The sequence below is a fragment of the Microtus pennsylvanicus genome, chromosome 8, assembly GCF_037038515.1.
Source record: "Microtus pennsylvanicus isolate mMicPen1 chromosome 8, mMicPen1.hap1, whole genome shotgun sequence".
NCBI lineage: Eukaryota > Metazoa > Chordata > Mammalia > Rodentia > Cricetidae > Microtus > Microtus pennsylvanicus.
Window position 1 is genome coordinate 22,855,536 of NC_134586.1, and position 25,121 is coordinate 22,880,656.

The 25,121-nt window shown below is 47.2% G+C and overlaps 1 protein-coding gene across 2 annotated transcripts in view; it reads right to left on the reverse strand.

Moving 5' to 3' along the window:
• The window catches only part of Ano2 (anoctamin 2), a 362,201-nt gene that overhangs the window by 217,306 nt on the left and 119,774 nt on the right, over window positions 1–25,121 (reverse strand). For both annotated transcript variants that reach the window (XM_075981962.1, XM_075981963.1), the window contains 4 exons: window positions 24,895–24,946; window positions 13,472–13,527; window positions 12,191–12,232; window positions 4,653–4,717 (listed from right to left, as the gene is read on the reverse strand). In XM_075981962.1, the coding sequence (XP_075838077.1) occupies window positions 4,653–4,717; window positions 12,191–12,232; window positions 13,472–13,527; window positions 24,895–24,946 (215 nt within the window). The remainder of the gene's footprint in view (window positions 1–4,652; window positions 4,718–12,190; window positions 12,233–13,471; window positions 13,528–24,894; window positions 24,947–25,121) is intronic.

Consider the following 25,121-nt stretch of genomic DNA (forward strand, 5'->3'; position numbering starts at 1 on the left):
GTATTGCATTAAGATGAATGACCTTTCTAAAACTCAGGCAAGATTTAAGGAGAGGACAGTGGGGCTCAGGAAATAATTAATCGTGAGTTAGCAACATTTTTCTCTGTATTTTCTCCTCCAAACCAGCTGTGGCTTTCCCCAACATGGCCTTCCCTGCCAGGAAACTTTTTGAAAAAGAAGATGGCTAGTCATCCTGGAGGGAAATTATTATTATTATTATTATTATTATTATTATTATTATATTGTGTGTGCATGGTGGAGATTGGGGGTATCACATTATACATGTGGAGGTCAGAGGACAACTTTTGTAAAACTGATTTTCTCCTTCTACCTTTCCATGAGTTCCAGGGGCTGAACTTGGGTTCCCAGGCTTGCACAGCAGGCCTCTTTATCTGCTGATCCATCCTGCCAGCCTCTCTGGGAGGTATTTGAATGGGTTACATTTCAGAGAGGGAAACTGAGGCACAGACATGGAGAATGAGAGATCAGATTGCATAGTCTGCTGTGGGAAGCCTCTCAGAATAGAAGACAAGGACAATGACTGGAAGTAGGAGGAAATCCAATTCCTGGGAGTCAAGGCTTCTGCCAGGACACAACACTAGAGCTGGGGTTTGCAAATTGGGGACTATGAAGCAAGATGGGGACTATGGCCACCCAAAGTCTCTAGATAGTGTTCCCCCAAGGACATTATGTGGAGATCGCTGTGGAAACCATTCCATATCTCAGGGCTTCAATCCTGACCCTGATTTTAACTGCAGGAAGCCTCACCCATGAGGACATTGTCACTGGTAGGGAAGAAGAAGAGCTGTTTTCTCTGCAGACTTCAGGAGGGGACATAGCTGCTGGGCATACTGAATGCTCTTTTCATTGGCCCCTCCATGAGCAGCCCTCCCCAAAGCCAACAGGTTGCATTCTCTGAGCCTAGTACTTCCAGAACCTTCTCTTCCTCATGTTGTCAAAGCTAGGCAATTGCGCATGTGCACACTCACTCACACACACACACACACACACACACACACATGTATGTATGCATGTGAACATCTACCAATGAGACATCAGTTTCAGCAAAGTACAGAACAGAATCTAATTCAGAAGGTATTTAAAGGCTGATGCCTTGCCTGAGACATATCAAAATACCAAGATGAAGAAAACCGACCAATAAGCACACATCAGCTCCTGTGAAAACATAAGTCTTGGCTTTGATTGGTTATTGGCTCAGACCTGTTCAAATACAAAAGGCCTCAGGTCTCCCAATCACCCTAGAAAAGGAAGGTTGCCTCCCTGCTAAGTCAGCACAGCTTGCCCCCAGAGCAGTGAAGGTAGAAACCACTCCTCTATAAAGATCGTCTTACTGCTAAGGGAGCACGGGAGCCATTTGCTCCACCTCAGGCTTCACTCCTCTATAGTCTTGGTCATGAACTATTTCTGCTAAGTCACAATGGCAACTAGTTCAAAACTCCTAGCAAGACTCTCTGGGTTGGGTTGCATCCATACACCTGAGTCCCTGCCAGATCTCTGCCTAGGAAACATTCCAAAAAAATTCTTGCAAGTGTGCACATTCATGCAAGGCCTTCAGGCCCCAAGGATTCCAGGACAAATGTAGGATCCAGCAGGGACAGCCTTGGTGGACTGGAGAGACCATCTATGGTTTCATAGTGCAGCCTGCTGGGCACCAGTGATGGACAGTTCATAGAGAAAGAGTGAAGGGTACCCATATAAGAATGGGCATGTTGTCTCTCCTCTATGATATTCAGTTCCTTTAAGGGACTCACAAGCCTCAAGATTAGACTTCAAGACCTTTGATGGTAAAAGATAACTACTTCTGAATCTTTCAACAGGCAGCACAAATACACATACAGGCGTTCTAGAATGTGCCAAGCCAGTGTATAAATTGTCATTCATCTTTCAAGCCAGGCTCCATGACTGCAGCTTCTTCATGAGGCATGAAGAGACACCCCACAGTAGTAAACATCAACCACACAAAACGACCCCAGCATGGAACCCATGATGGCTCCAGGTGGGGAATCGCTAGCTTAGTCTCTGGGTGCCCAGTGGGTCTTTGCAAATGGTAGCAGAAGAGATGAAATACAAGAAGCAGGAGATAGAATTCACGCTAAAGAGGTATCTTCAAGATTAGCAAATGGGGAAGCTGGGTGTGGCAGTGCATGTCTTTAGTCCCAGAAGTCAGGAGGCAGAGGCAGGTGGATCTCTGAGTTCGAGACCAGCCTGGTCTACAGAAAGAGTTCCAGGATAGCCAGGGATACATATCGAATCCTGTCTTAAAAAACCAAAACAGAAGAAGGAGAAGGAGAAAAATAACAGATTAACAGGGATAACGGAAGTCCTGGGCCCTTGTATTTGTAAAGAGGCAGCATAGGCCTTTGAGAATCAGATAAACTAAGACTCATTTGAGACGATGGTGTGGAGTGGAGGGTCCACTGTGGAACTCCCTTGGGGGAAAGGACTGTTTCCCTATGTCCCACCTTAGTTTTCTCTTTACAAGCTCTCCAAGTATCTGCCTGTGGCCCCTAAAGAGCCTGCCCTTCCGTCTCCTGGACACCTTCCCTGATGCCAGCCTGATGTGGGATTCCCCTCTGTATCCTGGGAATACCATTGTTTAATAAAGAAACTGCTTTGGACCTATAGCAGGGCAGAACAGAACTGGGTGGGGGGAAACTGAACTGAACACTGGGAGAAAAGAGGTGGAGTCAGGGAAAAAGCTGTGTAGCCCCGCCGGAGACAGGTGCCAGAACTTTATCTGTTAAGCCACAGCCTCATGGTGATACACAGATTAATGGAGATGGATTAAATTAATATGTATGATCTAGCCAATAAGAAGCCAAGCAGTGTTTTAAATAATATAGTTTCTGTGTGATTATTTTGGGTCTGAGCCGCCGGGCAGCCAGGAAACAAACAAGGGACCTCCTACTACACCAGCTCTTCTCTTTCCACCATGTCCCTGAGATATGATGTCACAGGTCACCAGGTAGGCAATTGCCTGCCCATTCTCCCACACACATACTTCACAGTGTTTATCTAACCTTCTCAGCAACTCCAGACCCAGCCCCCCCACTTTCCCACCAAGGCTGCCCATCTTGAGGACAGCCTCCAGCTCTGCTCCAGTTCCCCAGGCCCAGTCTAGACAGAGCTGAGTTCTCCAAATCTGCCAGCCCAGGAACAGGGCTCGGCCCCAAAGGTAATTCTCCTGCACATGAGGTCGTTTTGGTAGCCAAACCTCAGTACATTTTGGAGTCATTTCCCACTTAACTAGCAGGCCAATCACCTGAAGTCTCTGGGGGAAAAGCCAGGGCTTTCTGGAAGAGAGAAGTTTTGTTTTTGACTCATACTTTTCAAAACAAATGGATAGTTAGACAAAACAGGCGACAGAGGTGGGTGGCCTCTTGAGATGCCAAGAGAAGATCAAAGCCCACTAGAATGGAAGAAGCAGACTTGGTGTGGCCCCAGGAACAGTCTAGGTGGCCCATGCTATGAAAAGGCAGCCAAGAAGCAGAGCTTCTGGGTGATGAGCCTCAGTCATAGTCCCCCCCCCCAGTCCTGCTCCCAGGCCAGAGCTTTTCAGTTAATAATTCATCTGAAAGGAACACCTGCTCTCCTAGTTCCTTGGGAGGCCTCAGGCATGGCCTCGCAAGGAGGTAAACCTGCCCAAACTCTGACCCCATGATGCTTTCTTTTTCCTCACACTGTGGAATTCTTCCCATGGACTCAATCCTTTTGGTGGGTGCCCTTTCCCCAAACCAGAGCAGTGGACCAGGAATGCTCTTTGTGTTTGCAAACTTGATAATTAGATCATTAAAACCAACACAAGGGCACATGTGGTAGGGAGGCCATTATGTCGGCCTGTAAGCTGCAGGCTTCCATCTTTTCCAAAGGATTGCACCTATCAAGTTAGCTCATATATCCTTCAGTTCAACCTCTCAGAATCTTGAAAGCCAAGGAGGAAAAAAAAAGTCTCAAAGAAACAGGAACATTTGATCCTCCAGTGCCGCCTCCTGATATTCTATCCCGGAAGAAGACTGATAGTATACACGAAGTTTCTAGACTCTAGAAATCTAGAATCTAGACTCTTTAACCATTTTAAGCTAGTCAGACCTACTGCATCCTAGCAAGTTCTTAAAGGAGCTTTCATTGATGGTTTACAGAAGCTTGGGACACTTTCAAGACACCAAATGAGGAGAGGGGTTCCAGGACCAAGGCTTTCTACAAGTTAGAAAGCTGTGGATAGTCCTCGCCCATCCATTTCTCCCTTGTGGGATCTGTCATATCTTTCCTCCCCCAAAACAGCTTTGTGGCCACTTGGGTACCACCCAAGGTTCTATTCCATCCCAGTCCTTTCCTTGAAAAAGAACAAGACCATTCTCTTTTATTCCCGAAGAGAAGGCAGGGAAATTGAGAGTGTGGTGCTCACCTAACGATGGAAGTCTTAGAACATCAACCTGCATCATCTTCTTCTCCTTCCATCCCCCAGCATATCCCTGCATACTTCCTCAACCACAAGATACAGAGCAAGGGCAAACCACCTAGGAAGAGCAGGCCTCTCTGTGCAAACAGCAGACTGCCAGCAGCCAAGAGAGTTGACACTGCATTGGTTAGGATTTGCATCTTAACCCCAAAATGTCCCCTCCCACACTCACCTGATGAGGTCAATGGGTTGAAATTTATAAAACACTCCATAGCGAGCCCATTCCTGATACAGCAGCTAAGCAAGAAAGATAGGAAGACAGATTAGCGGTGAAGTGGTCAACAGTTCATCTAGTTTTGTTCAATGTAAAGTCAAAATGTTATCCCCAAGGCCCAGCTTCTAGAAGTCTCATGAGATGCCCATATAAGTATATCCAAAGGCAGGAGGCTACAGGAACTGCCTTCGCCTTCTCGGAATAATAGAGATTACCAACACACAGTTAGAAATACTCAGGAACCTATAAGCATCACCTTTATCACCAGTGTGGCCTGGCCTAGCATGAGCCCTGACACTCATTGCTCACCCCCTTAACAAGTATTCCCTGAATGTCTCCTGTATTTCAGGCACTGTCCAGACCCCAGATGCTACAGTAAACCCATTAAAATCACTGTTGCCATGGCTCTTGTATTTGATGTAGGCAGACAACTATAAATATATAAGATTTATAAATGCTGTTAAAATAAGTCAAGATATGAATAATATAATGTGGGGTAGGGGTTGGATGCTGTTTTAGGTGGGATAGCTAGGGAATGCCCCTCTGAAGAGGAGGTAACATCTAAGCTTAGACCAGAAAGAATTGTGGAGGACACACACTCTCCCTGTGCAGGGTCCCTGAGGTGAGTATCTATGGAATAGCCTAGAACACCAGAGGAGGATGTGTGACTGGGACAGAGTAAACACTAGGAGACAGAAAGGGGGTGACCATTGTAGAAGGTACCAGATGTGGTGCTAAAATCTGTGGTGAAAGCTCTGGATTTTGAAGGAAAACCCCAGAAGACTTGCTGCTGAGGAGAGGAACAAGCTAACTTCGATTGCAGAAGGTTCATTCTGGCTATTATGTGGAGAAAAAACTGAAGAGCGGGGAAACAGGGAGGCTACAGTTGGGATGGTCCAGGGGAGAGATGACGCTAGCTGGGCTAGTCCAGGGGAGGGATGATAGCTATACTCATGGGTGATGAGAGGCAGGCAGTTTTGCTCATTAACTTGTGACTGAATGAGATGGGTGGCGGTGGAGGTGAGAGCTTGGCCTGAGCACTTGAGCAGCCATGATGCATTTGCTGAAATGGAGGACAGTAGAGAGAACAGGGCTATAGAGGCAGAGCCAAGGATGTGTTTATTTGAGAAGCTTTTGGGGTGTCCTTGTGGATGTTGAATAAGCAGCCAGGTATAGAAGCTGAGTGCAAAGGACAGTCCAGGCTGGAGAAGCAAATTTGTTAGTTATTAAAAAAGAGATATGCCACAAAGTCATCACATCCTCAAAGAATGAAAAGTAAGTACAGACCTGGACACTATCAAGGTTAAAGGACCAGGGGATGGTGAACAGACACACACACTACCAGGCTTAAAGGACCAGGGGATGAAGAAGGAGCAGCGAAGAATCTGAAGGATCAGGCAGTGGTGAGGAAAAGGAGCTCAGTGTGTCGCTAAGAGAAGAAAGTTTCCACAAAGAAACCAGCATGCTAGGTGGCACACTGCTAACGGGTCAGATGAGACCGGAAAAGTAGCCACTGAAGTCTCTAACTTGGAGATCACTAACCTGAGAGATTTCAAGCTGGAAGGAGGAGCCAGACTGAATGGATCGCCCACTTTGTGAGGAGATGCTACACGAAATACCTCAGGCCACCTCACCACTGGGCTGTAGGCAGCAGCAGCTCTGGCAAAAACAAGCCACATCTCCCAACACTTCAGGTTCAGACCCGTGGCTAATAAGCTTTACCAGTCACCTACCAGTAAATCTAGTCATTTAGTAATGGGCTAACATAGACAGCCATGCTGGCAGACACTGGTGATAATCAAACAGTAAGTCTAGAACGGTCTGACAAAACCACTTTTGTTTTACTATAATTTTTATACCTTACACATCACACAGAATTCCCAAGAAAACCTTCCAAAGAGGGACCTGCACTCCAAGGAGCCTTAGCCTGTGAAGCACCAGCTTGGCAACAAGCCTCTTACCTCCGATCCTTTAAAGACCCGACACTAAAGCTGGAATCGGAACTAGCATTCCTACTTAAAGGCTATAGATTTTTATTGCCATAACATCTCCCAGAAACTGTAAAACACAACCAGAAACCGAATAGTCTGACAAAACAAAACACACTCACAGTTACTGTTTAAAAGTGTGTGTGTTGGGGGAAGGAGGGGTCAGACACAAAGGGGCCCATCAATGATGCATGAAAGCAGAGGGAGAGGTCTCCCAAGCCCTGATACTGCCCATTCCAGGGTGGTGGCCTCAGAATTTACTCCTGTTATTGTTAATGCATTTCCTCCTCTCCCTCTAAGAGGGTTTCTACTGCCCTGAGCTCCCAAGAGCAAAGGTTGGGCTCTCAGCACCTTGTTGCTACAGAGATGTCACTTATGTCCCCAAAGGAGGCTAGCTTGCGTCAGAAGGGAGGATGAATTGAGCTCCCTTAGGAAGATAGCCGGGATGTCAAGGTCTGTCTCCTAGGCTCTGATCTTCAGAGCAGATTCGTACCTAAGTCATGAGTCCTGCTCAAATCGGAGCCCGAGAACACAGTTTTGCTACTTGTCCCAAAGCAAAAACTAAAACTGCTCCAAGAAGCCAGCATGACTCCAGTCAGAGACCACAGAGACAGGTCAGAAGCTGCACTTCTGCTGGGATTCGGGTCCTGGGATCAGACACTTTCAAAGTGCACAATTTAAGGAAGTATCTTCTATGCACAGGTGGTTACACTGACAATTAGAACCAAGAAGCTGCCTGAGCATGAAATAAGGACATGGGTCAAGCACCACCCGAGCATCATAGCGACTGCAGGTACCCTGGCTACTCACATATACTTCAATCACCTGCATGAGAGACAAGAAAGGAGAAGATTGTCACAGACCCCCTCCCCCAAGGATGTTCATTCACATACAGAGAAGTTATCCATGATAAACTGCGGGTCCCATAGACCCCAAGGGAGACACATGCCCTGTTGTCTCAGCCCCATGAAGGAGAGTATGCTATTAGTGAAGGGCACGTGGAGATCCATGGTATCTGGTATCAGTTTCTCTAAACATACAGAGCCTAGAACCTTCCAATGTAACTTTTAATCTATTTTCTCACTTTCTTTTCTACACCAGGTTCTCTCTCCACCAGCTGGTCAAATCTGCACATAAGCCAGAGGCTGCAGTTCCTCATTAACAGAGGGGACCTTCTGCCATATTCTCAGATGGGATTCAGGCATAAGTGTCTGACCCCAAGCCTTTGTGACAGGAACAGCCACCTCTAGGGACTGGCCCTTCTGAGATCAAAACTCATAAACAGCACATTCGGTTCCCCCAACCCAGGGGGCTACACACTGGACAGGGGGCCTATAGGGTAACCATTTCGTACGACTAAAAAAGAAGTCAGAGTTTACAACCTTTTGCAATGCTCCAGAATGGCAATGTATTGGGATTCGTGGTCTATCCTGAAGTTGCATGTTCCTTGGTGATCAACTAGATGCAACCCAAACGGGCAGAAAGTCACTAGCCGCAGAAACCTCAGAAACAATCATGGGACAGAATCCAGCCCGAAGAGAGGAGAGTAGGTTCCAGCAACAGAGTCTCGGTGACCTACTGGAACTATCTGGAAAACTATCTGAGCCTCAACTGCTCCTCTACTCGCCTGCAAGTTGAACATCCTGGCAGTTTATTCTCAAGGGGACGTCCCCAAACCAAAGTGCCATCCTGTATGGACACTTTCAAAGAGCAGAGCATGTGCTCTTCACGCCACTTCTAGTGGTTCGTTTTCCAACTCTCTGCTAGAGAACAGGGCTACTTGAAAAGGCAAAAAAACCAGATGCAAGGGTTTCCAAAACACTGGAGAAAATCACATTCCCGCATTGCACCGAGGGTCCTTTCCTCCTCAAAGGTGGGGGCCACAGGGAAGCCAGGAAGTCCTCAGAAGATGGTCACAGTGGCTTGTCTGGGATCCTCTGGGAAAAAAGAAGTCTCTGACAAACATGAAAAGAAGCAGCGGCTGGAAGCCAGAGAGATCTGTGCAGGCCCAGACTGCTCCCTCTTCCTGCTACCCTGGCTTCTAGGAAGGCAGGAAACCCCTGTACTCTAGAGGCAAGAAATCTCCACTTAATTGCCCTCCAGGAAGGGGAGAGGGAGACTGCCAGGCACTACCTGGGGCTGAGTCATCTCAGCAGCAAAGCTGCAGGCAGCAAGCTGGAGAAGGGAGTTCTGCGCTCTCCAGGGCCTCTAGGGTCCCCTGTAGTCAGCCTGACAGGAGCTGAGCCTTAGGGAGATCACAGGAACAGGCAAGAATTACAAGGAAGGTGTGGATGAAGGAAAGCATCCTGGGCAGGGTGGTCTTCTTGGGATGCAGTTTCAAACCATCCTCAAAGACCTGCAGAGAAGCCATCCCACCCCCAAAACACCCCAGGCTGGTCTATATCCTCTAGCTCAAAGGCGGCAAAACCTTCTTAACCTGGCCAAGATCCTCCTTACAGCCATATCAGAGAACAGTTACTTGAATTTCACAAAATCAAGGGAATCCTTGGGTGTATAAGGAGAACCACATTTGTTCTTCCCAAAGACACAGCTTCTTAAACAGTGGGTCATGACCCCATGTGGAGCCGCCTAATCAAATGTGATGATCTAAAAAAAAAAAAAAAAAGAACAACAATGGCAAAGGAGGTAAAAGTGTAAAAAACTCCAAACACAGCAATACACCAGAACTCAACCGTGTAAGGAATCTGCAGTGTTTCTGAATGTCTGCACTAGCGTTGCATAGCATCGTGTCGCCTTGATTCTGAGCCACACACGTGTCCTGCACCATGCATGCCTTTGTACCATGCGCCACCACCAACACTGCCTGAAACCCTACTGCATGTTGTGAACTGCAGAGTGTTGCTGTACAAAGGTGTTCTGCTCCTTCAGAAGCAGAACAGTTCCGTTATAAAAAATTAAGACAGTATTTTCCCATCATTCATCACTCACTCAATATCAAATTGGCATATTTTTGGAATGTGTCTTGTTAGAAAGTTTGGTTTTAAAATTTGCTGTTTGAGTTGCTGACTTTAATTTTTAAAAAAATCATGAAACTGGAATTTTGGTTTGGGATTAGGACAGAATTTCCAACAATTTTGGCGACAACCTTAAACATACGTCTCCTGTTTTGCACACATATTTCCACATAATGGCATTCTCAGGACCGGCAATTATAGAGTCAGTGTGTTAATACACTGAAATATGGTGAGGATGGTCTATGTATCAACATTCACCCAACAGTTAACTTTTTCTGTAAAAATAAGTAGAAGCTTCCATCCTGTTAGCAAACAAATGTGCTTTCTATCTTTAATAAATAGGGAATTTTTTTCGCTATGAGCCGAGCTCCATGTGCCTTGATCTCCAGCCATCTTTGCCTGAGAAGTATCTTAGTTCCTGACAGTTAACTTCTGGTAACAGACAACTAGTTTTCTAAATTTCGAACACCGAGTTTTGAGGTGTGGGAAAGCAATTTTTCTCTCACATTATTTCTGAAAATGACAAAAGTAATCTCATTAGATAGGTTTTCAAATGCGTTAGTGAGGCAATCTATGCACCAGCTTCTAAGGTTCTTCTGAATTGTGCAATGTAAAACAGAGAACTGATTGAAAACAAGCTTATGATTTATTAGGAATAAATGCTGATTCATATACTTATTTTATTTACCTATATACCCTGGTTCATGTATAAAACTTCTAAAGCAAAAGTGGGTTGAGGGTCAAGTTTCAGCTTTGCCCTAGGATACAGTTTAGGCTCCCTGTGTATCTATTATGCCTGTGGAGGAAGACGCCCCTGATAGAACCTGTACTTATATGTCTGCTGGTGGTGGGGTGGCCACAATTTTAGTCCTGAGTCCATAATAATCTACAGACATTGCAACTCATCTCCTACCCTAATTGGGTATCAGGTTTTATTCTCCACCAGGGCTTTGTTTATCCTTTGGCATGGCAAAATTCTCTTCTCTACCCATGACCCAGGAAGAGAAAGGTAAGGGTGATGGGGTTGGACAGCATACTGAAACGAAAGCCATGCCAAGGGGACCTCTTGTCATTAGAGACACCTGTTCACTGTGTGCAGCATCATATACCACCAGCACTGGGAATCACCTAGCAAGATACAACTCTACGTGGCGGGTCTCTTGATGACTCTCACAGCCTACTGCCAGCAGGGCTAATATATTAATAATATTACACAATATTATTTCAGAAGCAAATAGACATTTATTTGGACAGACTACAGCTCACTTCTCTCTAGTAGTGCCTATAGCAGAGGGCAGTCTGAATTTCCCTGAGTTAACTGTGTTTCCCTGGGCTCTGTGATACTCCTAGATAGGCTGAGGTCCTCACCACCCAGCAGGCAGTCTTCTGGGCAGGCAATGGATAGTAATGACCATTTAAAGGGGAGAGACATGAAACCAGAGTGTAGGAGGACAGAAAATGGTCAGTTGAGAGAGGTGAGATGAGGGGGTGCTTCCTCCCTCTCCTTTAAATGTGACGCGGGACTTTTCAGGAAATTAAACACCGAGGCTATTAGCATCGGATAGGAAACAGATGAGGTTGAGACATCACAATACTACAGCAGATTCCCCAGGCAGGCAGAGCGGGGACATGTGTAAGCAATCACGGCAGTATTTCTGGAAAAGACCTTTTATGTTTTTAATACTTAACACTTCATAACAGGGACTAATAGGCAGGATAAAAAGAAGGCTGCTCGAAAGGCAACTCAGAGCAAGAGTGGTTTTCCAGACAACAGAGTTGGGGGGAGGGAATCTCTTGAGCTTCGATTCCTCATCGCTCCCTTCCCCTTTCCACCCAACTTTGTCCACTAGAGCTGCTGGAGGCTGGACAACAGGATGCCATGAGCAACTGGTAGACCTCCCCTTACCAAAGAGGCTGGAGCCATCCTTTATTTCATATGCGTGGATGACCCCATGGTCCCAGGGTACCAGCCAACAAAACAAACGTCTTCACAGAGAGTTTGGCAACATATTATACAGTCAGGAGCTGAGGCCACCACCGAAGTGGTCCCTCTAAAGGACGCATCCTCCTTCTCCCAGCTGTAACCTCTGGTTCTAGTTTCCTGTCTGTCACATGCAGCCTGTTGGAGCTTCCTTCTCCCTCAGCATTCTCCTTTGTAAACTGGAAGTGGCTTTACCCTACACACCTGCCTATATGACAGGAAAACAACATAAAGATGACCCAACAGAATCCATAATGTACACCCACGGATAATCATGCATTTTTGTCAGGGACACCAGAGGCAGAAGGATTCTAAGTGCCTCTTCATGGGACAGGGTAGCCTTGGGTTCACATCTGGACACTAAGGAAGTCTGACAGTTAGCGTCACTCCCCTGGGGCTCTTGTCTTTGAAGGGTGGGATGAAGATCTTTTGACAGGAAAACTGTTAAAATTAGATATGCAAACGACGCACTGAGGACATTTGCAGCTGGTTCCGCACCTAGCCACGGTCTTACACACCCAAGGTCCTCAGAGCAGCACCAGAGAGGCTTACCTTTCTGTCGTTCATGTCATCCCCGGGACTGTCATATTCACCCTGTGGGGGGAAAGGGTACCAGATAAACCAATGAAATCATCAAAAACAGATGCCAAATGGGAAGGGTTTTCCTTTTTTCTTTCTTTCTTTTTTTTTTTTCAATTTTTAATGCCATCTCTTTCTTTTGTTTCTGTTTAGGTTTCTTAGTCACCACCACGTAGTGTTAATTAGCACAGCTTTTCATAGAAAATGCCCTTCTCCTGTGCTTTAGAGGTGAGCCTAAGTGGCCACTCTTAGCCCATGCAATGGCAAGGTCTGGGCCCATAAGTGGGCAAGCACATGTCACCCCATGCCACATCAGCCTGTGTCCACAACTGGTAGAACTTAGCTTTGTATGCGCCACAGCAAAGATGTCAGAACTTGGAAGGCTCCCGTCTGAGAAATCCCTGCTGCTCAGCACTCGTGTGGCCGCATTGCGTGATGGATGTTGGATGACGGTGAAGCCAAGAGGTATTTAATTTAAGGGCTGCTTAAGTTTTTCACACGTTGTCTTGAAAAATTATTGCAATGCATATTGGGAAGAATGTTATTCCCAGCTGAGGAGTGCTTCCTGGTCATGTATTACCCAAGTCTCTGAGGTTTCTTCCATGGACATCCACCTGCCTTTGTTAACAACCCAGCCACATACACTTTTAATCAAGCATATACAACATCTGTATTTTCACGCTTTTGTCAAAAACAAAAAGAAGGTGTCAAGGAACGCTCAGACAAAAACCAATGCCCCTTGCCATCCGTGAAAATGACTGCAAGAACAGTTTGAGATCTTTGGCAAAAACTGAACCAGGCGTTACCTTCAGCGATGAGAAGGGTCAAGGTTAGCAAAGGTGTTTTAGTCTCAGGGTTCACTCCTGCCTCATTTTGCCATATATTCACCTACCCCAAGACCTGTGGCTCCAACTTTTGGGAGATTAAAATGGTATTTATGGGCAACCATTGTGCACACCTGTAATCCTAGCTCTTGGATGCTGAGTTAAGAAACCCGTGAGTTTGAAGCAAGTTTTGGTCACATATTGAGACCCTGTATCAAAAAGGGAGAGAAAGGAAGGAAGGAAGGAAGGAAGGAAGGAAGGAAGGAAGGAAGGAAGGGGGGAAGGACGGAGGGAGGAGGGAGGGAGGGAGGGAGGGAGGGAGGGAGGGAGGGAGGGAGGGAGGGAGGGAAGGAGAAAAAAGAGAGAGATAGGGAGAGAGAGAGAGAAGAGCAAGCAAGGCGTGGGGAAGAGAGAGGAAGAGAGTACTTACATCATGCAGCGGGTAGGCAGCCTCGTAGATATTGTTCGCGATCAGAGAGTTAATACCTACAGAGTAGAGAAGATGAGAATAACTGTACAGAAGGGCCTTCTCACCCCATCTTTCAGTGACTATTAAACCCTCATGAGCTTCCCAGCTGTGCGTCTTTGCAAACTTCTATGTCCCTCCTCCCTGCAGGGCTCTTTCTCAAGCTTTAGTTATGATTTGGGAAACGTTGTCCATTTCCCAAATGCCAGTGACATTTTCATATTAAACATACTGTCTGGGCCGTACATTCCTCCTGTCCTCCCATACTGATTTCTCTAGCCCAGTTTCTCCACACGCACGCAGCTGGCTTGGGACCCTCTGTGTTCCAGATCAGCACATATGTGTTCTGATGGATGACTTTGACCATGAAGAAGTCGATGTCAGTGTTTCCCATCTTATCTCCCAGTCGCTTTACAGGAGTGTGCTGTTATGGTGTTTGGCCTGGCTGTCCAGACTGTAATAGCCCTGAGATCAGAAATACTTGCACAGCGGTCCTCACGATAAGGTTTAGAGAACACTGGGAGACCCCTGACTCCCCCATGGCCCCCATACTGTGCAATGTTCATGAGTGGCAAGGTCGTGAGCATCTTGTAATGCCACTGGCATTATTTGCTCGTACTCTTACTCTCTCGTGGGTGCAGAAGGCGGCTTTGTGGGATGTCATGACATCATCCCCTTAGCTGATGGAATATACGCTTATATCTTCTTGTACTCTATATATTTCTCGGTTTTAACTCTAACACAATAAAAATATGGTCAGTAGAAGCCACCTAAATAAAATCTCTTGAGTGCCCCCAATAACTTATTACTTCTTTTATTTTTGAGATTATAATCATATCGTTTCCCCTTTGTTCCCTTCAACTCTTTCCATTTGCTTCTCCTTACTCTTCCAAATTTATGGCTTCTTTATCAATTGTTGTTACGTGCATGTTACATATATCTACATGCATGTACATACACATCCCTAAATACAACCTGCTTGGCCTGTATTATGTAACTCGAATGCATGTTTTCAGGGCTGACCATCTGGTATTGGATAATCAGTTGGTGTGCTCTTCCCTGGGGAAGACTACATCTCACACCCTCATTCCTTAGTTGCCTGTGGTTCTTCGTGCGGGGTTGAGGTCTTGTGGCTTTCCCCAATTCACTTTGGCATGTCTATTGCTGTTGTCTTTGCCCTGCTCATGATTAGACAGTCATGTTGGTGAGACTGTATGGGTGCCTGTTCTGATATTCCTAGGAGACACAGTCTCACAGCAAACTCCAACAACTTTAAAGGGGCAAAGATGCGCTGAAAGGAAGAAAGAAAGAAAGAAAGAAAGAAAGAAAGAAAGAAAGAAAGAAAGAAAGAAAGAAACAAAGAAAGAAAGCTACACAAAGGACTCACTGTTTACCCCTAATAGTATTTCATGCTTCTTGCCCATAGCAAAGTCTACTGAGCGAATTCTGAGCAGAGCAGATAGTTGTTGCTGTCTCTCTAACTCCAACATGCTGACAGCAGAGAGTTTCTGCTCACGTTAGAACACAGTTATTTGCTTGTTTCATTCTTGGTTTTATTGAGGCTATAAAGTAGTCTGTGTGTTCTGGCTAGGATGGGCTGACCTGGGTCACCAGCTTCTGGGTAGGAGGAATTGTAACTTGCCAACTCAGAGTACTAAGATCCTGCATACATCCTGGTCCACATTCAGTCTCAGAGAGAAAGAAATGGGAGGATGTTTCCTGTAACCAGCAATTTCCCTTGGCCTTGCATCCACTTCCATGGCTGAACCATTGTTTTCAGAGAGGCTGTGGACAGCAGTAAGACAAAATAAAGGAGTTCAGAGGAAAACCGCACGATGCCCAGATGCTGAGTGGTCTGGGCTGTCACTGGCTCTGCACTCACAGTGAGTCTGGGACACACAGATCTAGGCATCACCTCCTGTGTCCAGCCACACCCATGGATTCAGAACCAAAGAGGCTTTCAGACAGCCCTCTCTTCTCCATCGGTCCTGAATTCCTGAACTTTGCCATGATTCACCACAGTTCTTGCATGCCACATATACCATGCCCCCAGGCCCCACAGATGCTTGGTAGACACAGCAACCTCCGGGGATTTGAAAGCTGAGTGCGCAGCTGTGCCTTCAAGAGCTAGCGGTCCCGTTCCAATTGCAAGTGTCCTCTTTGGGATTAACGTTAAACATGAGAAACAACTTTGAGGGTCAAGAGGTGCTAAGAGGAGGAGGGCAAATGGGGGAGGGGTGCCAGGGGTGGACAAGCTACAGATTTGTTTCACTCCGTAGACTGGAGTTTCAGCCAGAGCATCAGTAATCAGTTCAAGAGCCGTAACCACTGCAATATGAAGCCACCCCACAGTAATCAAAGGGAGGAGCACCAGGCTGGGGCAGCAGGAGCGAGGGGGTATTTCAAAGCTACAACCGTACTGTCTACATGGATAGAGGCTGGAACATCACAGGGAGGTAGGGCCCCCAGCATGACTACACCCCAAGAATGACCTCATTCACACCCCACAGTTGCCATGGCAGCTGTATATGCCCCCAAAGACGGTCTCACCACTTTGTTGGGGGGTGGGGGAGCAGGTGTTTCACTTTCCTTGACTCTCCTGCATCCCTTAGCACTGCAGCCGGGTGTCTGACTGACAGACACTGACTGACTGACAACCTGTGCGCACCTGGCCCGTCCTCAAAAGATCTCAGTCCACTGAGGCCTAAGCTGTACATGCATTTCCGTCTCATATAAAGTTCTGCACACAGCTTCACCTACAACAAGCAGCTCATTTCCCTTCCAGGACACAGGCTTCCTATTGTTCTGGCTCTTCCACAGCCTCTAACATGCATGGGTCAGAGGGGATCAATTGCACTTAGTTCACTGTCCTGACGCTCAGAAGTTGCGTTGCCATCAACCGTTGGCTGCACTTCCTTGGTATCTCTTCCAGTTATCAAGCGCCCTACCGCCCACCAACACATACGTCCTCCTCACTCCCTTGTTTGGCAAGCTATCCTGATGAGGAAACCCTAGACTCCAGTTGATTAGTCTGGCTCCTAAGACAGGAAGTCCAGGCAAATGGTCTTTTGCCTGAGAGCAAAGACCTCTGGGTTATGAAATCTGAGTTAACCTGACTCTGATACAAGGCTCCCAGATGATGTAATTGAATGTTTCTCTGTCACCCGTAGCTAGGCACCTCCCACGGGACACCTCGGTGGTAGCACGTGGTGATCCCAATCAGAGCTATTGGGGGCAAAGGAAAGAGGGAGGACTCATAGAAGAAGAGAGGAGGGGGTGTGAGGGGAGCCAAAAAGTAACCACACAGTTACCCTACCAAAGTGGGGCCTCGCTGGCCTCCTCTTTCACCCCCAGACTTCAGAAACCAAAACTCTACCCCCAAACAAGCATGGAAATCAGTTTGAAAGGAAAAGAAAATAATCAAATGTTTTTTGAAAAGAGAAAAAATCCCTGCTTTGAAAATTTTTGATTTTTTTCCTTCCTTTTCAACAAAAATGGGCTAATTGGTTCCATCGGGCACCATTCATGTGGCCACAATGGCAAGGCTTTCTTCTTCAGGATCACATGTATGCTCTTCCCTCACTGTATTCGCACAGTGGGGGCAGAGAGAGAGAGAGAGAGAGAGAGAGAGAGAGAGAGAGAGAGAGAGAACAGGCAAAACTCTAAGCTTTTGTCTTCTGACTCCCAAAATGAAGGCCATGGAAAAGCCGAAAGCACCAAGGGAATTTTCCTTCCTATCTCTCTAGTCCCTAAAGAAAAGCAAAGTCTCAATTCAAGCAAGGAGTAGAGTTTGGGGTCCCACAGAAGTTGAGCCCCAAAGTCACCAGCCCTCTCTCTCCTCTCCTTCACACCTCCAGCATCTGCACACCTGTTGCTTAGAACCCTAACTCCCAAAGGAAGAGGCGCTGGCTCCTCATCATCCAATGTGGACCACACTTTCAACAGCCTGGGAGACTGGCCCAGCATCCCTGCCCCTTTGCATCCCAAAGCACGGGCGCTAAAGACCAGGGCCAGAATAGACTCAGGCCCCTGCCACGGGTAACTGAACACGCACATCTAAAACCCGAGCCTGAGCCTTGCCTTTGGCTCGGTAGAAGTGCAGCGAGAACACCAGTGCGGGACTTTATGGTCCACCTCCCAGAGAGAGGCTCGTTAAACCTACAAGTGCTGCTGGGTGGCAGAGAGCACAGCTCTGCTCCCCGCGGGCCAAACTCAAAGGAAACTTTCATCCTTTGGGACAGGTACTTAGAGGAGTGGTGCTGTCCTCCTGAAAACCCATTTGGTTTTGATTCCCTCCCCAACAGGGCCTGCTCGGCCCAGCATTCTGCTTTCATCCCTATACTCCAGCCGGACACAAATCTAAACCAGAGCCCCCAGACGGCACATTTAACAGAGACTATATTTACCCATCACCAAATTGTCTTGACGTGTGCTTAATTACTTAAATGTCTTTAATCCCAAGCCTTTTCTTCTAGCAAAATCGAAACCAGTTCAGCTGGATGAACGATAAACCAGATGTTTACAGCACTCACTATGGCCTGGCTCCGGTCAAAATAATGAAGACATCATCTCCTGAGCAGGAGAGGAGATGCCCAAAGCATGCATCCGTTTCAATGCTCTGACACCACACATCCATGAAAACGTACCTCCATCCATCTGTGATTTCTAAGCCATGGAAAGGCAATAATAACTTCCATATGAGAGCAGGAAAGGTGCTTGTCCTGTGCTATGGTCAAGCAGGCTAGGGTTTCTCTCCGCGGAGAAGCACACTTTAAAGTCACTGCATGATGGAGAGTGCACCCAGGGCCCTGGCAGCTGACTGTGGGAAATGTGACAGTGATTAAGGAGGCATGGCGGGGCTCGACCAAGTGTGTGATTGCTCGCATGCTTCTCCCGCTAGGCAGAACCGAGCTTGTAATTACCGTTCATCTCTGAAGAGTGTGTGCATTAGCCCATCATCTCGAGCTACAGGGTGGGAGGCTAAGGAGAAGCTGAGATGCTCCCTCCCCAGGGGGCTAATGGGAGAAACCTAGGAAGTGAATGAGCAGGGGCTGGAGAGATGGCTCAGTGGCTAAGAGCTGGCACTGCTGTCGCAGAGAACCCACACAGGTGACTTACAACTGCCTGTAACTCTGACTTGAGATTCAATGCCCTCTTCTGGCCTCTGTGGACACCACACCCTCACTTTCTCAAGGTTAGATATTCCTGTTTTGCCCTTTTTTAATACTAATTCCAACTCTCTCCAAAGAGGGCAGAATCAAAGGGAAGGAGAAGGAACTAGTTGCAGTAGCTAGAACATTGTAGCCATTTCTGTAGGTTCACGGGATAAAGACTGGAAAATAACAAAAGTGGGCTCCCTATAGATAGGATTGGTTACCCTTGGGTGCTTCTGAGGAACAAGAGGCAGGACGTTCCGCAGTGCTCTTCACACTCCGAAATGTCATTAGGTCAAGAAGCCAGGAAGAGCTCACCCTGCTACACCGTTTTCCTTCTCTTTTTCTTCAGCTGACTTTGGGGTTCCCAGCAATCACCGGGGTGGGTTGTTGACAGTGCACATCCTAACACTTTGGCCCTATAGATTTTAATGCACCAGCCATGAGATTTGGCAACTGGGGTTGTAACCTGGAGGACAGGTGGCTCCGATGCCAAGGAAGTGCAGCTTCTGGGCCAACATATCCTGAGGTCATGTTGCAAAGAGCTAATCTAGGAGGACAGACTTCTAGTTACCCTCCCAGACTGATTGGAATCCCCCCAACTGGCATTTTCCTTTCCCCATAACTGTCCCACTCCCACCCTCTCTGAGGTCCGTAGTGTCCTGGACCCCAGGTCCTGACTGCAACCCTGACTCCTTTGTGCACTTGTAGAACGGTGAGTTTCTCCTCTGATTCCTTGTCTTATATGTAAAGACCACATGACCCCTTGGAATTACAGATTCTAGGACACGTCAGAGATAGATGGGAGTTTCAGCAACACTACAGAATTCCCATTGTCTGATGGGACAGAAACAGGCCAGGGAGGGAATGCGACTTGGTCCAAATTTCTCAACTTGTTCATCCCAGAACTGGAGACACCACTATTCCATCCATGCCAGGTACGTACCTACCATCCAGTTCCCCTTCTCGATACACCTCAGCCCTGCCCCCATCTGACAGGAGCAGACAGACATTGTCTGTGGTTTCCTCTGCTTCCCATCCCTCGGAGGGATGGAGGGCAGGGTTTAGACTCCTGGCCTTGTGTCTCATCACCTGCACAAGGAGACTCCTCTGTGACCCAAGGGCTTCTGTCTCCTTATAGGTCTAGAGAGGTTGAAAACTCTGCCACCGTGGGTGCCAGATTGCCGTGTCATTCCTGGCACTTTGCAGTTTCCTCCCTGGACTTCTGTGAATGGTGGCTGAATGCCTGCCCTGGATGGTCCTGGATGTGTCTCTCCTGCTGCCAGGCGGCCCCAGGCTTGCTCCTCACCCCCACCTCCTGAAGTCCCTCTCTGTTGTCTCATTTAAAACACCCCCCTGTCCAGTACCTTTCTTTATTTACTTTTCCATTTAAATGCAGGCCCCTGCGTGGTGAGTCCATTTTGTTTATTGACTTATTTTCCTTCTCCCTTCACTAGAATGTCAACTCCCCGCAGAGAAGAATTTGTTTCTGTTTAATTTACTACTCTATTTTCCAGCTCTGGAGTCTGAGAGTAGGTGCTCAAACAGTTTGCGAATGAATGCAAGGGTCATCTTCCAAGTCCTCTGGGAAACCTTTCCTGATAACGTCCACTGTCAATTGACTGGCTTATAGATCGCTAGAGAAGAGCCAAGAAAGCTGCCTCTAACCCTGGCCCTAAATCCTCCACAGTGTACTAGTCAGTAACTATATTATGAAACTAGGTAACACTGGTTGGGAACACTGCTTCTCAGGGGGTCTAATGGACCAAAAGAGATAAAGACATGAAAGTGCTTTGAAAAACGTCCAGCTATTCACATAAATTTGGGCTATAATAAATGCCTTATTGGTTCAGGGATCTCCTACCTGCTTAGCTCCCAGCACAGAACACCCAGAAGCAAGCATAACTATCTATAAACAGCTAATGCAGAGCTCATAAACCCCACTCCCCTTGATGATGTGGGCTCTCTCCACAGCAGGATCCTGGCAGCAGCCCCTCCTTCAATTTCTCTTTACCAGAATTGTAAGGAGCTTGCTTGCCTACCTTCCAAAGGCATGGGAAAACGGCAACAGGAAAGTGTGGGGGCAGAATTGGGGGGCAGATCACAGGTCAAGAATTCAAGAAATGAGCCCAATGATCCTTTGCTAATCCACGAGGAAACACACACACACACACACACATACGCACACTCACAATACATACTCTCACACACTCATACATATTCTCATACGCTCACATTCATATACACTCACACACACTCATACATACCGACACTCTTTCTCCTACACACACACTCACACATTCACACTCACATACTCATACATACTCACAAACTCTCTCCTATGCACACATACACACACACACACACACACACAGAGAGAGAGAGAGAGAGAGAGAGAGAGAGAGAGAGAGAGAGAGAGAGAGATACACTCTTCCTTCATCAGTGGCCTTCCAGAAGACCTTGCACACGCTCCCATCTAGAGAAGCCGGCTAGAGTCTCTGCACATCACCGGCACACGTCCCATTCATCCGATCATGGAAATCCCGCAGGCCCACCATGCTTAGTACTTAGATAGGAGAACAAATAGTAAGACAGTAAGGACTTAGGGATTGGTTTGGAAAGATTTCTACCCAGAAGGATGTGACTACTGACAGGGACCGCCATGAGACTGAGCCTAGGCCCCTTGCCCTTAGAACACCACTGCAGAAACTCGAGAGCCTTATGCCGTGGATATTCATATTCTGGTTGTTTTCTTCTCCTAGTTTTGACATTCAATTTTAATTTGTATTTCCTCCTGGTTCTTATTTTTTAATTTATTATTTATATTAGGCTTGTTTTATTGTTTCCCTTGTAAGCCACTTCAGAAATGTTGTGGAACAAAACAGAAATATAAATAAATTGCTACATGCAGCTTATAAAATAGGCTGGTGCTTTCCGAAACCGGGCATCAATTAAAATGTATTGTCTGCAAAGAACACGCGTGATGGTACTGAGCGGGAGGGCTGCTGAATCGCTGTTATCTTCACGGCCACTTCCGGTTTCTGACTTTGCAGTTAAGTACTACGAGAAAGAGGCCAAAGCATTGTACATGGGTCACAAGTGTAACGACTGTACAGAAGGCCAGACCCAAGGCCAAGGTCCAGGTCGGGGAGGGACATGCCTACAATGCCAAATACAGTTCTGCTCTCTCTTTTTCTCTTCCATTTATGGGACAGCAATTCTCTGGAGAAATGTCAGTCACTTCTACCCATTTGTGCTTTTCCTTCACCTCTTCAGAAACTGGAGAGATAGGCCAGAAAATCTAAATACATCTCCTGGTTCAAAGGTGACGTTATCTCAAAGCTCCACGGTGTATTCTTGGCTGTTTCTGACCCTATCATGTTCTTCGCTGTTTCTGATCTACCAAGGGAGATTAATATGTTGATCAAAGAGCTCCAAAGGCTTGAGTTTGTGCCAGGCAGAAGCCAAGCCACTTGAGGACAGCCTTGCAAGTCCCCCTCTGCTGAGAAGCACAGTTCAGCCATCCTTCTTTATAAAGAGAAGATGTGAGCAGCTACTGTGTGATGAACTGGCTCTCAGACTCACCCTGGCTCCACCACGGGCTCATAGCGCTTCAGAGGGAGTAGGAACAGGATCAGAGCCAGGGCTGCCTGTAGTGATAAAGCTTGCCAGAAGATCAGCATGCAGAGCTAAGCGACTAGAGGCCAGGCAGTGGTGGCACACACCTTTAATCCCAGGGCTTCGGGGGACAGAGGCAGACAGATCTCTGTTAGTCCAAGGCCACCCTGAGTTTTACGAAACTGATCCAGTCTAAAAGAGAAACAGGGTTCTCATGCCATTGATCCCAGCACTTGGGATTACATGCCTTTAATCCCAGCACTAGGGAGGTGGAGACAGGAATGATATGGCTGGGGGGAGAGAGGAATATAAGGCAGGAGGAGACAAGAGCTCAGTATAAGCTGAGGCAACAGTCTGCATCAGTCAGTCTGAGGGGCAGCCTGAGGAAGCAGAAGGAAGACAGGATCGCCCCTTTGATCTGAGTATGGGGAGAGGTAAGAACTCTCTAGAGTCTGGCCACCCTGCTTCTCTGATCACTCAGCTTTCACCCCTATAACTGACTCTGGGTTTTTATTTTTAAGACTAATTAGAATTCATGCTACAGCAGCCAAGTTCTAGATCCACTTAAAACAACTCTAACTCAACATGTGGCCCTGGACAAGCCCTCTGTGTTCCCTGTAATTGCAACTTGTAATTGCAAACTGTGATTTGTAATTGGTGATAATTCCTGGCTTGCCACTGTCTCCAGGAGCCCCGAAACGGATGCTGGATAATGTTTGTTGGCGCTGAGAAGCCGGTCTGTAAGGTAATTGCTTCCTGCTTGGTGCTCCTGTTTCATTGTGCGTGTGACAATTACGGCACTTGCTGCGTCATCTCATGATTACCTATTTACATGTCTGCCTGAGTGACTACACTAGAAGCCCCTTAATGGTAGACAATGGGTCAAGTTAGTCTTGGCATTCCTGGGCTTCTGTGGCATCATTTGACACGTGGCAGATACTCACAGTAGATGCTCCTTTGAGTGTCTTAGAGGAAAGTAAAATTTTGAACAGTACTGGACAACAACAAAATCCTAACAATGTTTGACTTTGAGACCACATGTGTGTACACACACACACACACACACACACACACTAAGTCCTAAAAAGCAAAAGAAAACAGAATCAGTTGAAGTAGGCAGCTTCCTGTGACCTTCCAATAATCCTGGGGATTATCGCTCCCCACAGCCCCAGCGTTGAAGGACTTCCCAGTTTATAAAGCAAACTCCTAGTTGCCTGTTTAATCTTTACGAAAACGCTGCAAGATCCGCTCATGCTCTCCATCCCACACAAAAGAAGCTGGGTTGCAGAAAGGTTAAGTCACCGTCTGTGAACACAGTCAGGAACTCGCCAGGGATGGCTATGGGACTCAAAGGCTTAGCATTTGTAAAATTAATTCATTAGATAAAGTCAACTGAGTAGACTGTGCAGGGCAGAAAGCTGGCTGCATACGGGCAGAGGGCATAAGCAGTGGTTTCTACACATCTCCCGGGTTCACTGTCTGTGGATCAAAGCCATGAGTGGGGAGGATGAGTAAGAAGGATCCTGAGGTGAGTAGGAACCCCAAGGAGAGAGCATTATGGGAGAATCAATGGACCGGTGGCTTGGTCTGGGAACAAATAATGATAAAATTGGGGAGATTTTTCACCTCTGCCACCGTACACATCTCTGAACTATCCTTTAGCATCAGACTGCCTGCCTTGGTGTGTATATTGTCTGAGATGCTGAGGCTCCTGATCCAAGGGTGCAGAAATACTCATGCTTGAAAAACATACCGCAAGGTGAATGGATTCCCCCAGTGACCGTGGAGAGGATGCTGGGCTTAAGAGAAGCACATTTGGACTACACAGCACCTTGCTGTATAGTCTTAGATTAGTCATTTACCCTCTCTTGGGGAGGAAGTAGTCTCTTCATGTAGAGATTGAATTGGCTAGACCCACCTAAAACCACTACTTTTCTTCCTAAAAACAGTACATGAAAATTGGCTGTAGGTACTTAAAACTACTGTATACTGGTAGCTTTGTCAACTTGACACAAGATAGAGTCACCCTGGAAGAGGGGACGCAACTGAGGCATGGCCTCCATCAGATTAGCCTGTGGGCCTGTCTGTGGGAGCATTCTCTCATTGATGTCAGAGGGCTGAGCCCACTGTGAGCAGAGTCACCCCTGGGTAGGTAAGCCTCGGCTGTGTAAGAGAAGCAGCCGAATAAGCCACGAGAGAGACAGTGAGCAGTGTTCTTTCCCGGACTCTGCTTCAGTTCCTGCCCCTGGGTCCTGCCTTGACCCCCTCGCCCAGTTTCCCTCTCCCTGAGCAGGTTAGGACCTAGGACAAGAGAACTGCAGTTGAATGATCCAAATAAAGTGAGAGATGCAGGCAGTACTAGAAAGAGGAGGGAAACTTCCACCTCCCACCGTGAGCTAGAGGTCTGGGAGAGGTTTCCATAGCTGGGGAGTACCCAAAACATGCCATGGAGTAGGCGCCTACCCTCCACAGTCCTGACTGGATGCTCAGTCTAAGCTGAAGCAGCCCTGCTTGTGGGGCATGGGTCTGCTGCGATCCCTGTTGCCCACCAAGGAAGGCGTTGACAGGGCCGTCCCCAGCCCCTCACCGCCTCACGGACCACCACACTGTCCTTACCCATCGTGTTGTTGGCTCGAGAACAGGCTGTGCGCTTCAGGATCTCGTGTACCTAAAAGGGAAGGACAGTGGGGCTGTGAACGCCTGAACCATGTGCGTCACCACCCTGTGAGGCAGGCTGGCTGGGACAGACACGCAGGCCTCATTTGGAGGGAGGGGACGAGAAGCATGTGCAGAGCTCATGGCCTACTTGTCAAAACCATTCAGGCTTGAGTATTTTGAGGAAG